At 33.8% G+C, this 14,665-nt stretch overlaps 1 protein-coding gene across 2 annotated transcripts; it reads left to right on the top strand.

The window, feature by feature from the left end:
• The first annotated feature begins 11,097 nt into the window (after window positions 1–11,097).
• LOC132032579 (uncharacterized protein At4g22758-like) lies at window positions 11,098–14,019 on the top strand. 2 transcript variants are annotated; one of them, XM_059422213.1, is made up of 5 exons: window positions 11,098–11,254; window positions 11,652–11,766; window positions 11,852–12,157; window positions 12,874–13,015; window positions 13,721–14,019. In XM_059422213.1, exons 3-5 carry the CDS (start codon window positions 11,891–11,893, stop codon window positions 13,882–13,884), a joined length of 573 nt encoding a protein of 190 aa, XP_059278196.1. In that variant the 5' UTR covers window positions 11,098–11,254; window positions 11,652–11,766; window positions 11,852–11,890; the 3' UTR covers window positions 13,885–14,019. The 2 variants fall into 2 exon arrangements, with proteins under 2 accessions (XP_059278196.1, XP_059278195.1); XM_059422212.1 differs by lacking the exon at window positions 11,652–11,766 and having other exon boundaries at window positions 11,102–11,254.
• Window positions 14,020–14,665: the final 646 nt, after the last annotated feature.

Raw genomic sequence — 14,665 nt, 5'->3', positions numbered from 1 at the left:
ATAGATAGTTTTCTTGCCTTGTACCATGTATAACTATTTTCAACTATTGCACATGTTTTTTCCTCACTCAATTTTTGTAATAGTCAAATGAATTAACGCACCGTTCCATGGACATAACATATATATGATAGAAGGCATGTCAATTAGTAATAGATAACGTCATTACAAGAGAGCTGCGTCTGATAAAGAGATATCTATAACGCAACTACTGTCTAAAGTAGCTACATTTAATAAAATGGCTTAGGAAAATGATACATGAAAAATATTGTATCCATTTTTTAAGCAAATCCTGACTTGTATCCGATAGTTTGAGTTGCACCGAGCAAAGGCCAATTTTAATTATTTTATCCTTCACATACTTTACATGAAATGCAACCCTATGCAACTCTTCAAAGGAATGAATTATAAACATTGAAACTTATAGTGTTTATAAATATATGAATAATCTTCGTCAAATAAAGAAGTGTTTGCTTCATCAAATAACAATGGTAGTATTTAAACTTGGAGATGGATCACCAATTAGGATCCATAGCCATAACGAAGAGAAGAAAAGACAGCCATTACTCATTAGTATATCCTCTAATTATAGTACTTCAAAGTTACTGTACATTAAAATATCTAAGGAAAAGACGCAATAATTTTGAGGCCAGTAACTTAAATTATTACGTAAAGTTGCGTGGTGGATGTGGAATTGTACTGGATCTACCTCATATGACTTCATGTTTTCAACAATGAAGGAAAAGACAGGTCGAAATTGCATTTAAATTGTAAAATTATTTTTTTATGGTTAATATTGGGAATCAGCAGCTCAATTAATCAAATTATTATTCTACTACATGATTGCTGAAGATATTTCTGCCATGACGAATGCTGTGTGATTGAAGTATGATTTATTAGTTTATTTATTACTATTATACTAAATTAAAACTTGATTCAACGTGGTATAACAAACGTTCGAAGAGTCGTTAATTAGTTGCCTAAATCATTTTAATTTACAGTCTATCCTCACTGTTGACCCACAATTGTACATAAACATATGTTCTCATTCAAAGCTTCTTAAAATCATTGAAAGCGTTTAATGCATTAATAATAAGATATGAGTATCAGACTTTCTCATCAAACCCTTTGATTCATTAATATAGTCACACAAAAAAGTTGCCACCTTACGGTTTGCCTTTGATATATTTTCCATATATGAGTTACTATTCTATTTTATTGTCACCATTCACCAATGCATGTGTGTAGATTAACATAATAAAAACTATACAGAAGTAATTTTGAACATCATTATTATATATCCAAAACCATACAATAGCCACCAATGTACAAGATATATGACATGCTCGATCCAAATATATTATTTCTGTAAGAGATATTGTAAATTTATTACTTCGAAGTCGTTGTCCCCTTCTCTTAGCCACACACTACACGATCTTCAACAGTAGACGAAGTGAGATTGGGATAGAGGACGATCCATAACAGAAATAAAGTAGCTTTATACATCTATTACTTAAATATTTGACAAGATACAAAGTTTCAAAACCAAGTCTTTACAAAGTTAAACATAAAAACCATGACATCTTAATATAATAGTGTCAGTCTTTTTCGACAAAATAAAAGGAAAAAGAATGACATACAAATTAAATTTTAAGGGATGAATGACATACAAATTAAATTTTAAGGGATCTGTTTTCTAGCTAGCAATAGTTTGAACTTAGAGCCCATTTGGGTTAGCTAATTATACTAGTAGAGACGGATCTAAGATTTTTAAAACATGAGTGAACCGTTAAATTAAGAAAGGAAGAAAAAATAAGGTATATTTAGGTGTGAATGAACTATGTACCTCTAGATAAATAACTCAGTATTAAACCAAATGCACTATTTAGCTCTTTTGGACCATAAGGGCCAGCAGATAATATTAGATTAATCATAAAAAATAATGTACATAATACACCTAATTTGGCAGAAAGACCATGAATTCACAAACACCATAATCTGTAGAGTGAACAAGCCCCAAATATTAGTTGGTTGATAAGCCTTAGATGTTGAATAATACTTTTTAAGTGTTAAAATTATTTTATAAATAAATATTTACGTGTTTGAATATAAATTTTTGAAACTGATAATAACTTATAATAAGTTGTGGAGCTGTGTGCTTTATCAACATCTTTTTACCGTGTCTTGTGGTGTATATGAAGTCATTCTATCTTTAGCTATTGTATTTTCCTTTCAGTCAGAAAATACAATTTATATTCAAAGAATATAACGTCCGAAGAAAAAGGCCTAATGCATATGCGGCCCCCTAAACTTGTTTTTTTTTTTTATTTTTTTTTTTTTATTTCGACACCTCAACTAAGTCATATTCCTATGAATCCCTGAACTCGTCCTCAAGTATGTCTATTAAACACATCCGACTTACATAGTATTCCATCTTCAATGTAGCAACATGTTAATATATATTTTGATTTAATTATGCCATCTTTTAGCTAAGATTAGCACCAATTTAGAGGGAAAAAACAGTAGCTCTTAATTAAGCTGGCCTTTGGAAGAGAAAAACCAGCAGAAACCAACACATCCGTGACCTAAAGAATAGCTTATCACATGTCTAAAATATTACTCCACCTTCATTTCCCCAATTTAATTATGCTTCTAATAAAAATCAGATTTAGGGGATTTGATAGACACATTTGAGGACGAGTTCAGGGGTTCAATTGAAACAACACTTAGTTGAGGTGTCAAAATGAAAAAATGAGGCAAGTTTAGGGGGCCGCATTGCATTAAGCCTAAGAAAAATGCATCTCTAAATATAAAATGATTCATAATGACTGTACAATAAAATCAAGACAGGGAAGAGAATTTAGAGAGACAAGATTAATGAGAGAATTCTTTCCACTTTGTATTCATCATAATGACCTCCTTATATAGAAGTAAGGTCTTCCTTCTCCTAGTCTAACAGGGTAACCCTATTCTAATACTATAATTCCTATATTATCATAATTACAATTGTACCATAAATAAACTATTATATACTCTCAAACCACCCCCCCCCCCCCCCCCCCCTCTCAAGTTGGAGCATGAGGGTTTCGAATGCCCAACTTGCCAAAAAATATTGATGGTGTGATTTGCCCAAAGCCTTTGTAAACACATCGGCCAATTGCTCACTGGTGGAAACGTGACTAGCAAGTATTATATCGCATTGGAGCGCGTTTCGAAAGTAGTGACAGTCAATTTCAATGTGTTTAGTTCGTTCATGAAACACTGGATTGCGTGCAATATATAATGCCTCTTGACTATCACAATACATTTTCACCAGAGATTTATGGTCAACATCCAAACTATTCAAGATTCCCTTCAGCCATTTCAATTCACATACTGTCATTGCCATTGACCTGTATTTCGCCTCCGCTGACGAGCGAGTGACAATGTGTTGCTTCTTGATTTTCCATGATATAGGTGAATTCCTGAGGGAGATAAACCAGCCGGTAAGTGATTTTCGAGTCAAATAGACATCCAGCCCAGTCCGAATCACACCATCCGTACAACTGGAGATCACAATCTTTTCTCATCACAATACCTTGTCTAGGGTTCTTCAAGTAGTGCACCACACAGAGAGCCGCATTCCAGTGTGCTTCCTTTGGCTGTTGCATGAATTGGGACAGAACATGCACGCAATATGACAACTTAGGTCTCGTAAAACTGAGGTATATGTCTACTGAACAGATATTGGTATGGTTTCGGATCTCTCAAAGGGGCTCTTTTGGCCAACACCAAACCGTGATTTTGCACTTCGAATTGTCAATTATATCCTTTATGGAAATGGCAAACCGATTCGAGGAATTTCTGACACAAGTATTCAATTAGTTCGGACTTGTTTAGTATTGAATTGGAATCAAGATAAAAGGAAGAATCCAATCTCCTTCTTCCTGATCTTATTGGCCTTACAGCGTTGCGTGATTCTACTGTGTTTTTTGCACTTGACTGGGTGGACAGTTGACCGAAAGATAACTTCGATTCGCCCGGCTAGCAAGCGTTCAGAAAGGTGGTGATGCGGCATTGGCATTTTCAGCAAATTCATCAGATAGCTTGCCTTCTTTTCGTTTACGTGGCTACATACTCTCCATAGGAGTATTGATTAGTTTAGCTCCCAGTAAACTGGACTCAGAATTATATCCAAGGCATATTTTTGTTGACAGAGAAATAACTCGGTTCGCATGCAACTTCAACTCCGAAAAAATACTTAAGAAGGCCCAAATCTTTCATGTGAAAACAAGTGCGGAGATAGTCTTTGAATCATTCAATGGCACTATGGTCGTTTCCGGTATAATCAAGTCATCCACATATACGGGCCAGCGAAATGCCACAGGAGGAACAGTTGAGTCCGAGTAAACGTTAGAAGCGTGAATCGATTTGGACCGACAGTTGTCTAGCTGATCCGTAGGTTCGGTATTCGGTGTCCGTACGTCTTCCATTGGAGTTCCGTTCCTACTTACATAATCAATCTGGTCTTCTTCAAAATCATGTTGGTTTCTTTCTTCCTCAATTTCACCGAGATCACTTCTATGCTATCGACCAAGTTACTTGATCGTTCGGCAAAGGGGAACTTAGTCTCATAGAAGTCCACGTCTCTTGAGACTAATTATTCATCATTGTCTTCTTGAGACTAATTATTCATCATTGTCTAAGTCATACAATATCCAACCCTTTTGTCCGTAGGGGTATCCCAAGAAGAAACACCTATGACTCCGATTCTCAGATTTGTCCCTCGTTCTTCCCTTTGTGTCTGCGTAGCAGAGTGACCCTATCACCCTTAAGTTATCATACCGGGGTACATTCCCGTACAAAATTTCATAAGGGATTTTTCCATTCAAAACCGAAGACGGCGTTCTATTGATCAAATACCCCGCAGTCAAAACACATTCTCCCCAGAATTTGATTTGAAGATGACCCAAAAATCTCAATGCTTGTACCACATTAAGAATGTGGCGGTGTTTTCTTTCGACTCTTCCATTCTGTTGCGGTTTCCCTATGCAAGATGTTTGAAACAGAATTTCATGTTCGAAGAAGTAAATCTTCATACACGTGAACTCAGTTCCGTTGTCATTTCTAACTATCTTCACCTTTTTTCGAACTGCCTCTCCACAAAAGCTAAGAAATTCCTCAAGGTTTGGGACACTTCTTTCTTATTAACTAAGACAAAAATCCACACGGCTCGTGAACAGTCATCCATAATAGTAAAAAAAAAAAATATGAAGCACCACAAGAGGAAGGGGTTCTATATGTCCCCTATAAATCGCAATGAATCATCTCAAAAGTATCCGAAGCAATATTATCACTTAAAAGAAAAACACTTCTCGTTTGCCTTGCCCGTTGGCATACATCACATTCTCTATCCAATCTATTACCACTCTCCTTTAAGCCTAATGCCATAATAGACTTTGTTACTTGTGCTGAAGGATGACCCAACCGTTTATTCCAAAGATCGAACCAATCAACTGCCTCTACCTTCATAGCTTGTAATAGCGGCACATTCTGAAAATAGTAAAGCCCACCTCGACGCTCACCCTTTCCAATCAGCTTCCTTGTGGTGGAGTCTAGCATAGAACACATAATTCTATTAAATGTCACATCACAATCTAAATAATCAACTAGTTGTGATCCAGAAATTAAATTGCATGTCAAATCGGGAATATAAAGACATTCTTCAACCATATCCTGTCATTTAACCTCGCTGTTCTTTCTTTTGTAGCCACAGAGCTACTTCCGTCTGGAAGACCAACTGGACACTTAGGAATTTCTCACTTACTGCTCAGTTCCTCCGGATTACCTATCACATGGTTGGTAGCTCCAGAGTCCATGATCCAAGATGAGTTTTCGGTCTTACTATCTATCCTCTAATTCGGGTTTATTCTCTAGGAATTCAACATGTGAATCACAGTCTTCCGGATCTCATCGCTCAAATTGTGAAGTCTTGTGCCACATGTGTTCAACATTCCTATCTTCTCCTGAGTTCCTTCTTTGACAACACGGTGTTAGCCCGATAATTGCCTCTTCCACGATCGGATCCTGGTCCACCACTTTGTTGTTGTTGCTATCTTTGTCTTCTTTCTCCGATTTTCTCGTCTCCTTTTTTATTTCCTGGACACCATTCCGGATAACCAATGAGTCAAAAACATCCATCCATAATGTTTTCGGATCTCTTGCAATGTGTGCAAGGTTTCTTCCTTGTACGGCAAAAGCCATGGTTTCACTCCGGTCCTCTATTTTTCGTGTGATTCCTTTCATACGCTCTTCTTGCACCACCTTCAAATAGACATTGTTTAATGATGGCAACGGTTCCTGGACCAGTATGTTTGACCTCATTGTTCCATATGTTCCCTCATCCAATCCCATGAGGAAAAGATGCACTTTTTCTTCTTCTTTTTTGGCTTCTAGGACAGTTCCTAGATTGCACATGCACTTTCCGCACCTACAAGTTGGGATCTGTTCTCGTAATTCGCCAATTCCTCCCACAACTTAGTGAGTTTTCCATAGTAATCTACTGTAGTCCTTCCTTTTTGTTTGCACTCCGCTAGTTCCGCCTTTATTTATTGCAACCGATGGCCGTTAAACCGTTCTCGGATGCTTGTCCATAATTTTTTCGTTTCCTCTTTATGTGTAATCGTTGAGCGAAGCGTCGGTTCTATGGTGTTGCGAATCCACAACACCTACAGTGAGTTTATAGTCCACCAATCTTCCAAGTCTGGTGACTCTTCATCCAGTTTCTTGATCGTACTTTCAACGAAGCCAAATTTCTTCCTTACTCTAAGGGATGTCCTCATGAATCTAGCCAATTCTTCATAATTTTCACTCTTCAATTGGACTTGTGTCACCACAATTCCTGGGTTATCATTCGATGTAATATCGTAGGGAGAGATTGTTTTTCTTTGGGTTTTGTTTTCTTCATCAGCGATTCCGTTGCTGGTATTACCGGTTTCTTTATCGTCACCTGCCATGGTTTTAGGGTTTTTGTGTTGCTTTCAATGTGGCTTTGATACCATGTTAAAATCAAGATAGAGACGAGAATTTAGAGAGACAAGAATAATAGGAGAATTCTTTCTGCTTTGTTTTCATCATAATGACCTCCTTATATAAAAGTAATGTCTTCTTTCTCTTAGTCTAACATGGTAAACCTATTCTAATAGAACTATAATTCCCATATTACCATGATTACAATTGTACCATAAATAAACTATTATACACTCTCAATACTGTAGGACAATGCAATAAGGAGACAATGAATTGGGGCGGGGAAGTGTTGACATGGTTGGTCGATAGAAGTCAATGAGTTGATTTCTCGATGGTCACAATTATATTATAGTTATTATCTCATAAAGTCACTTTCTTTGTTAAAAGAAATTGAAATTTAAGAAAAAAAGGTAATTTTTTGAAATAATAACTATTAGTTGAATAATCATATGAGAAATCAACCTAGTCAATGATACTAGTGCTAACAATTATTCTTTTGCTAGTTGATATGAGTTGAGTAATGAAAAAAGAACTTCTCTACGTTCTCAACAAAGCAAGGAAAGGATGACAGGTGACACAAAACATAGGGTGTGTTCGGTATGAAGGAAAATGTTTTCCAAGGAAAATATTTTCCTGAAAAATGTGTTCTCGGAAAATAAGTGAATTTCTTCCTATTTTCTCATGTTCGGGTCAGTAGAAAGGGAAAATAAGCGAACCTCTTACTTATTTTCTCATGTTCGATCGTTTGGTAGAAAACATTTTTTTGAAAATACCACCCATGCCCCCACCAACCCCACCACCCCATACCACACCAGCCCCTACACCCACGCTATATTACCACCCCCCCCCCCCCCCCCCCCCCCCCCCAATTAGCGTGACGAACTAAATCAATTTGGAAAGCTTTTTGTGAAAATAATTTTTAGATTCATAAAGTACCGAATGAGTTAATGGATCTGAATAGTCTCAAAACTTATAATAAAATTGGCCATTAAAGTAATTTTTATTTTGTCTTTTTCAAAAGTTATCTAACTTTGCCTAGTTAGCCTCCATGATCATTTTGGTTGAAAATACAACTTTAGCCTTTAGGTACCTATTTAATGATGTGGCAGTTGTAAGTATTTAGGAAAAATTGTTTAAAAAATTAAAATCAGTACTTGGGTTTAATCAGGATCAAACCCACCCTAAAGCCGACCCAATCCCTCAAGCGTACATGTATGTTTATTTTATTTTGTTTTATGTCTATGCTAGGACCTAAAAAATAAACTTTTTGATTTTCTGTATATCATGTCAAACGTTTGTTACAAATTCTTTCCACTTAGCTTAAAGAAAATTAAACGTAGCTCATTATTAAAAAAATGTGGTTTGAATTTACAGAATCTAATTTGTGTACTATCGTTGCTTTACTTGAAGTCAAGTTGTGTTGGCCAATAAGAGTTTACAGAAGCTGTGTATTTTGCTTCACCTGAAGTCAACTTTTGTTATCTATCAATTTTTTGAAATGTAAGAATGAAGAGTTTAAAGTAGGTTGAATTCTAAATAAATTTAAGTACTAATTTTAATTTCTGAAATATCTTTGCCTGAAATTTACAACTCCCATGTCATTAACTAGGCCAAATTAAATGATTTTTGGAAGGCAAAATAAAAATAAGTAACTTTGATATGTGGCAAATTACTATAACTACAAGTTGTGTGACTATTCAGGCAATCAACTTTAGACTGAACTTTCACTAATTAAGGGATTCCGAATTTGAGACATGGAATCACAAACCATTCAATGGAATTCATCTAAATTATAATCATTCATTAACAAACGAGTTAATAATGACATTTCATGGAAAAAAGGATAGGAAAAAGAACGAGTGTGCTCCCTTAAATCAAAATAATTACCCGCTCATACTTCCATTACTTTCATATGCTCAGAAAAAAATAAAAGTCTTTACCCGAGATGTCCCCAATTATAATACCCACATGGTCTATAAATATACTGAGATAATATCATAATGTTTCAGTCCTCCTCTTAGTTACCCATGATACCATCATGGTATATAAATATACTGAGATGGTATTATGGATGATCATGTTTATTTAATCAAAAAGACACACTTTTCTCGGAAAAAATCCTCTATGATACCATCGTTTTATATACATATACCAGACAGATTAATGGAGATCGCCTCTGAATGAGACACTCCTCAGACCATAGTACTACGGTGTGGTATATAAATATAAAAAAGCAGATCATGGAGATGCTTCGCTTCTTTCTTAGTCCTCCATGATACCATCATGATATATAAATATACTGCGATGATATCACAGAGGGAGGGGTTTGGGAGAGAGGGTATGCCTGATAAATATTTTCGGCCGGCTGGGGTAGAAGCGAAATTACTTGTGAGGGGCATGAGGTGGGTAAATATTTTATATTTTAAGGGTATTTGGTGCTATTTTCCCAAAAAGATAACAAGTCCCACGGGTTAAAAATTTACCCGCTTCAAATATTTACTCCAACCTAATATAATGCATATTATGTATTTGAATATTGACTTTTTTTAGGAAAATATTGACTTCTTTTATACTTAACCTTAATTGATTAATATGTATTTATATAAACATCGGGTGTTCATATAATTTTTTACACTCTCTTACCTAATTTTGTTAACTATAAGCTACGGAAGTAGTGACATAATCAAGGGGTAAATTGTCTTGAAGCTCGCAAGTCACTTCTACTCCCAACTTGTCACTAAAACATTGCATTGGATTTGGACCAAAAACAAATTAAAGCCACCAATGCTGGGAAAGTCTCCATTTCCTTTTTTTCCCATAGCTGAAATAAACATTTGCCTAACCTATTTAGACATTAGCATAGCCTAGCCAAATACTGCCGACATCTCTCACATAGTCACATAGCACTTCAAAATGTTCGGTTTAGCTTTTCATTATCACAAAAAGAAATGTTTTTACATAGGGGATTAGTAAATGGAGGGGCAATATATGAACCGTGAGAATTTAACATATACTTACAGTGTAAAAGACTTCCACTAATAATACATGCACAACACTAAATTGGGATGGAAAATGCTTTACCCAACTTTTGCCATTTAACTTTAAAAATAATTATACATTAAAAGTAAGAATACGTAGTGCTTAATTTATTTTAATTTATGTAGCTTACTTTTCTTTTAAATTTATTTAAGATGGTGTTTTTTTTATTACTATTTAGTTTCAATTATATCTCACTTTACGTGTTTAAGATCATAAAATTTAAAGGTTATTTTAGTACACTGCATAAATCTTTAGTTTAAGATCTTAAAATTTAAAAGCATTCTTTTTTTTTTCCTTAAATTATATGCCCAATCAAATCAGCTACGATTAGGTGATAAATGTGTGTATATTACATACATCTTGTGTTTATTAGTTTAACGTAGATATCGATACAAATAAACGCTTTCAAATTGACACGAAATGGATCATTTCTAGACCAATACATTCTCGTATGCAGAAATACAAATATTATCAGATAAATTGGATGAATGAAGTAAACATAATTTATTTTCCTCGACATAGTTATTTTGCATGACGATACTCTTATCATTTTCATTGCTCTTGCAACTTCTCCGCGTAAATTACGTATGCAATTATTATTAAGGGTTCAAAAATAAAAATAAAATGTGTCTTTAAGATGACAGTTATACCAACAGGCAACCGGCAATCACCCAAGCAGGTCTACCGCAGATAATCTTTCTGCCAATTTATGTGATACACTTATATTTTTAGTGTGTCAAAAAATAATGTCATCTTTCTATATTTTAAAAAATTTAACTTTACGAGATAATTTACAGTCACACAAACATTATTGATCACAAATTTTAAAAATTTTAATTTTTTTTTTTTTAATTTTATACCTAATTAAATGATGTCACATAAATTGAAACGAAAAAAGTATTAAATATATCTTTTTCCCTACGTGTGACTGGCATAATCGGTTATAGATTTAATGAAAATATCAGTGAGCTTTAACAAGTGGATCTCCTTATATTTATTTCCTTTTATACCCCTGACGAATCAGGGGTACACTAATATTAAAGCACGTAAACCTGGCCGCCAATTTCTTCATTCCTCTTTGGACGCTAAGTTTTCAGTTTACCCTGTGCTTTAACTCTTAATTACAATTCTACCATTTTGCTTATATGATCCCTGTTGGTCACCGGAAAATCAAGACTAGCCTCCATCTCCTATTCCTTCACTACTTCAGGTAACAAATTTATTTGCAATCAACCATGCTGTTTAACTATGATGCCACTGAGAAATGGCGTACTGGTGAGGGTATTGGTGAGTTGATTGATTACTTTTTGGGTAGAATTAAGCCTTTTCCATGTAGCTTGTTTGGGGTACACTACTAAAAAAAATTATTTTCCTATCGAAAATTGTTCAGTGGCTATTTCTCATCAAATGTCGGTGAGAATAACCTATAGTAGTCTTTCACAGAAAAACTAGAAAGTTTTCCAGTGTTTCAATAGAAACCTTTTTTGTCATCATGCGTTTTTCCAATAAGCTGATTCAGTGAGAATGAAGTGGAAAAAAAATCATATTTTATAACATAAATCTCCAAACTAAATGTTAATTATAGGAAAAACTTTTATTTCTAGCAGGGTAGAATTAAGCTTATTGTTGATTTGTAGATGTACTTCATGTAACGAAGTTATTTGCAAGTAATTACTGTTGTTTAACTATGATGTCATCTCCGAGAATGGGTTGAAGGTGTTGGTGAGTTGATTGATTGATATACTTTTTTTTTTTTTTTTTGGTAGAATTAAGACTAATGTTGATTTTTTTGATCGGTGTTTTTCAGGTAACAAAGCTATTTGTAAGCAATTACTGTTATTAAACTATGATGCCATCTCCAAGAACTCACCACCGGAGAGGTAGTAACGACGACAAGAATCCAACGAAAATTAGGTTATCGGAGAAATCCAAGTCGTTTCACGGACAGACCTCAGGTAGCAGCAGTAAGCCTGAGTTGTTACGAAGGCCGAAGACGGTGCCGGACTTGCTTGCCGGACGTAAAAGTGACTCGACGGCAGTGAACATCAGGCCGATGAAGATGATGAAGTTGCTGGTGAATGTAACGATTCAAAGAAGTGTTGGACCTGTACAGGTACTAGTAATATTTTACTACTTTCCTTTTCTAAGTTACAAATTAATGCTTTTTTTTTATAAATAATTTATTTATTAAGTATAAAATAAATTATGATAGCCATGAGAATTTTTCACCTTTTTCCGGAAAATGTTTTCACTTTACTTGAAAATGAGCGTTTGGTTATAAAAATTCCAATTCAACTAGGAGCCGTATTTGAAAAATATCTAAAATTCTATTTTCACTTTTAGTACATTCAAACAATCAAATATTTTTTGAAAAAATTATAACCAAACTCAACTCCAACTTTAAAATATAAAGTGAAAAATATTTGACTTTCATGGTCAAATGCCTACTTAGTACACATGATAGTAGTATAAAATACTCCCTCCGTTTCAATTTGTTTGTCTGATTTTGACTTGACACGAAATTTAATGGCAAGACTTTTGAATCTTATAATCTTAAATTAAAAATATGTAAAATATATCAAAATGTCTTTAAAACTTATGGTTTTAAACACACCAGGAAAATTGGAATTATCCTTTTCTAAACGGACTTAAAAGAAAAATAAAACAAAAAAAATTGAAACATGAGGAGTATTCTTTTCTTGATCTATAATTTCAAGATAATTTAATTAAGCTTTGTGGATTTAAGTTATAGTAGTAATACCGATAGCATAGACAATTATGAAGTTGGTGGTGAATGTGATGATTCAAAGGAGTGTTTGGCCTGTACAGGTATTAATATCGTTGGAATCAACGGTGGTGGATTTAATTGCTGCTGCTTTGCAGCAGTATTCGAAAGAAGGAAGAAGGCCAGTGCTTTCATCTATTGATGCTGCTGATTATGACCTTCATTACTCGCAATTCAGCTTAGAAAGTAAGAGCCAATTAAATTTTTGAACATATGTTTACTTTCCTTTTCTGAGTTACAAATTGATGCTTTTTTATAGTAAATAGTGAATTTATTAAATAGAAAAAAATTATGATAAGTTACGTATTCGATTTATTAGTACACATATGATATAGTTGGTACATAATTTTCAGTGGATTTAAGTTATAGTAATACCGATAGCAGAGACAATTATGTTTTCTTTTCTAGATGACAAGTTTATTTTTTCGAAGCAATTATTTGCAGTAATTTATTAAACAAATTTAAATTATGATGAAACCTTAACAAAATTAGGTTATAAATGTGCTGACGTTACTTATTTTTTTATAAACAGTTGCTTCTGTTATTTTATGTGACATTCTTTTCTTTTTAATCACATTCATAAAAAATAAAAAAGAAGAAGAAGATATCTTTCTATATTGTTGTTGAAATTTAATTTTAAAATTTTTATTTTATCTTAATGAATTGATTTATAGCCACAAAAAATTTTATGGCTTGTTTTAGCCGGTTTTGAAAAAAAAAAAAAAAAAAAAAAACTCCTAAACTTCGTGTCCAATCAAATACCATCTCATAAATTGGAATAATTTCCGATTTGTCCGTTATAAAATGAGTGTGTGACAAATTATGTAAAAAAATCAAATTACGAGAAATTGGTCTATTATTAATATTATTATTATCTTTGAATGAGTTCAGGTTTGAAGAGGGAAGAGAAGCTCAATGCTTCGGGGTCAAGAAACTTTTTTATGTGCCCAAGAAATGGTGGCCCAACGACATCGTCTTCAAGCTGTGGAAAACAAGCTGATACATCTACCAAGATACCTTTGCCATGGCTCAAATTCATGGATTTCTTGATGTGAAACCAATTAATTTACAGCTTTGCAACTTAGTAATATTTTATTTTAATGATATTCTAAGTTTCGCTCGACCGTTTCTTAGGTTAATTATAGGCTGTTGACGGTCACAGAGCCATTGTTTATTAGTACTAGTATTTTTTTTTTTTTTTTTAAAATTGTCTTGTTATAGGTTGATGCTAAATATCTGAGATTGTATTATTTTTATTATATATGTTGCAGTCAGTCGAAAGTTGAGAAAGATGTATTTAGATGATCTCAACATTATGTAACATAGTTTTCAAGTGCTAGATTTGAAATGTAATATACTCCTATTGATACTTTTTACTTTTTGTATTTGTTTTCATGAAATTGTTTAGTATTACGTCTCTCATCACTGTCTAAAACGGCACTAGGGAAAGTATGATGTTTCTTATCAACGAATTAACTTTGGCCACCATACGATCGTGACTTGATTGTGTGATTCTTTATAAATCAAGTTTTAATTTTATATCTCTTTGTATAAGAGGTCATCATTCTTTTCACATAAAGATCTGAATATATATAATACAACACACAAAAAATCTGAAAAAAATATTTCCTTTTCTTAAATAAAAATTCGTAAATGGCCCAAGAGACCATTTCCTAGGATCCGTTAAAGGAGATGACTTGTACTACATGTATTAAGCCTCTTATTGTCAAAACTATATTATGACCTTTTAGAAAAACATTGAAGATATATCCTCTAAATGTTTGAAGTTGGTGTGGATCATTTATGTACATACATATCTAGTCCACAAGCTCCAAA

The sequence above is a fragment of the Lycium ferocissimum genome, chromosome 10 (genome assembly GCF_029784015.1).
Source record: "Lycium ferocissimum isolate CSIRO_LF1 chromosome 10, AGI_CSIRO_Lferr_CH_V1, whole genome shotgun sequence".
In the NCBI taxonomy this organism is placed as follows: domain Eukaryota; kingdom Viridiplantae; phylum Streptophyta; class Magnoliopsida; order Solanales; family Solanaceae; genus Lycium; species Lycium ferocissimum.
The sequence above is the reverse complement of the archived record's forward strand: the minus strand, read 5'-3'. Positions and strand labels throughout refer to the sequence as shown.

What these genes read in the sequence shown, in the direction of transcription:
- LOC132032579 (XM_059422213.1), top strand. Translation starts at nt 11,891, where the DNA reads ATGATGCCATCTCCAAGAACTCACCACCGGAGAGGTAGTAACGACGAC. An exon ending in GAAGTGTTGGACCTGTACAG is followed by an intron (nt 12,158 to 12,873) that starts GTACTAGTAATA and finishes TGGCCTGTACAG; the next exon opens with GTATTAATATCGTTGGAATC. An exon ending in CTCGCAATTCAGCTTAGAAA is followed by an intron (nt 13,016 to 13,720) that starts GTAAGAGCCAAT and finishes GAATGAGTTCAG; the next exon opens with GTTTGAAGAGGGAAGAGAAG.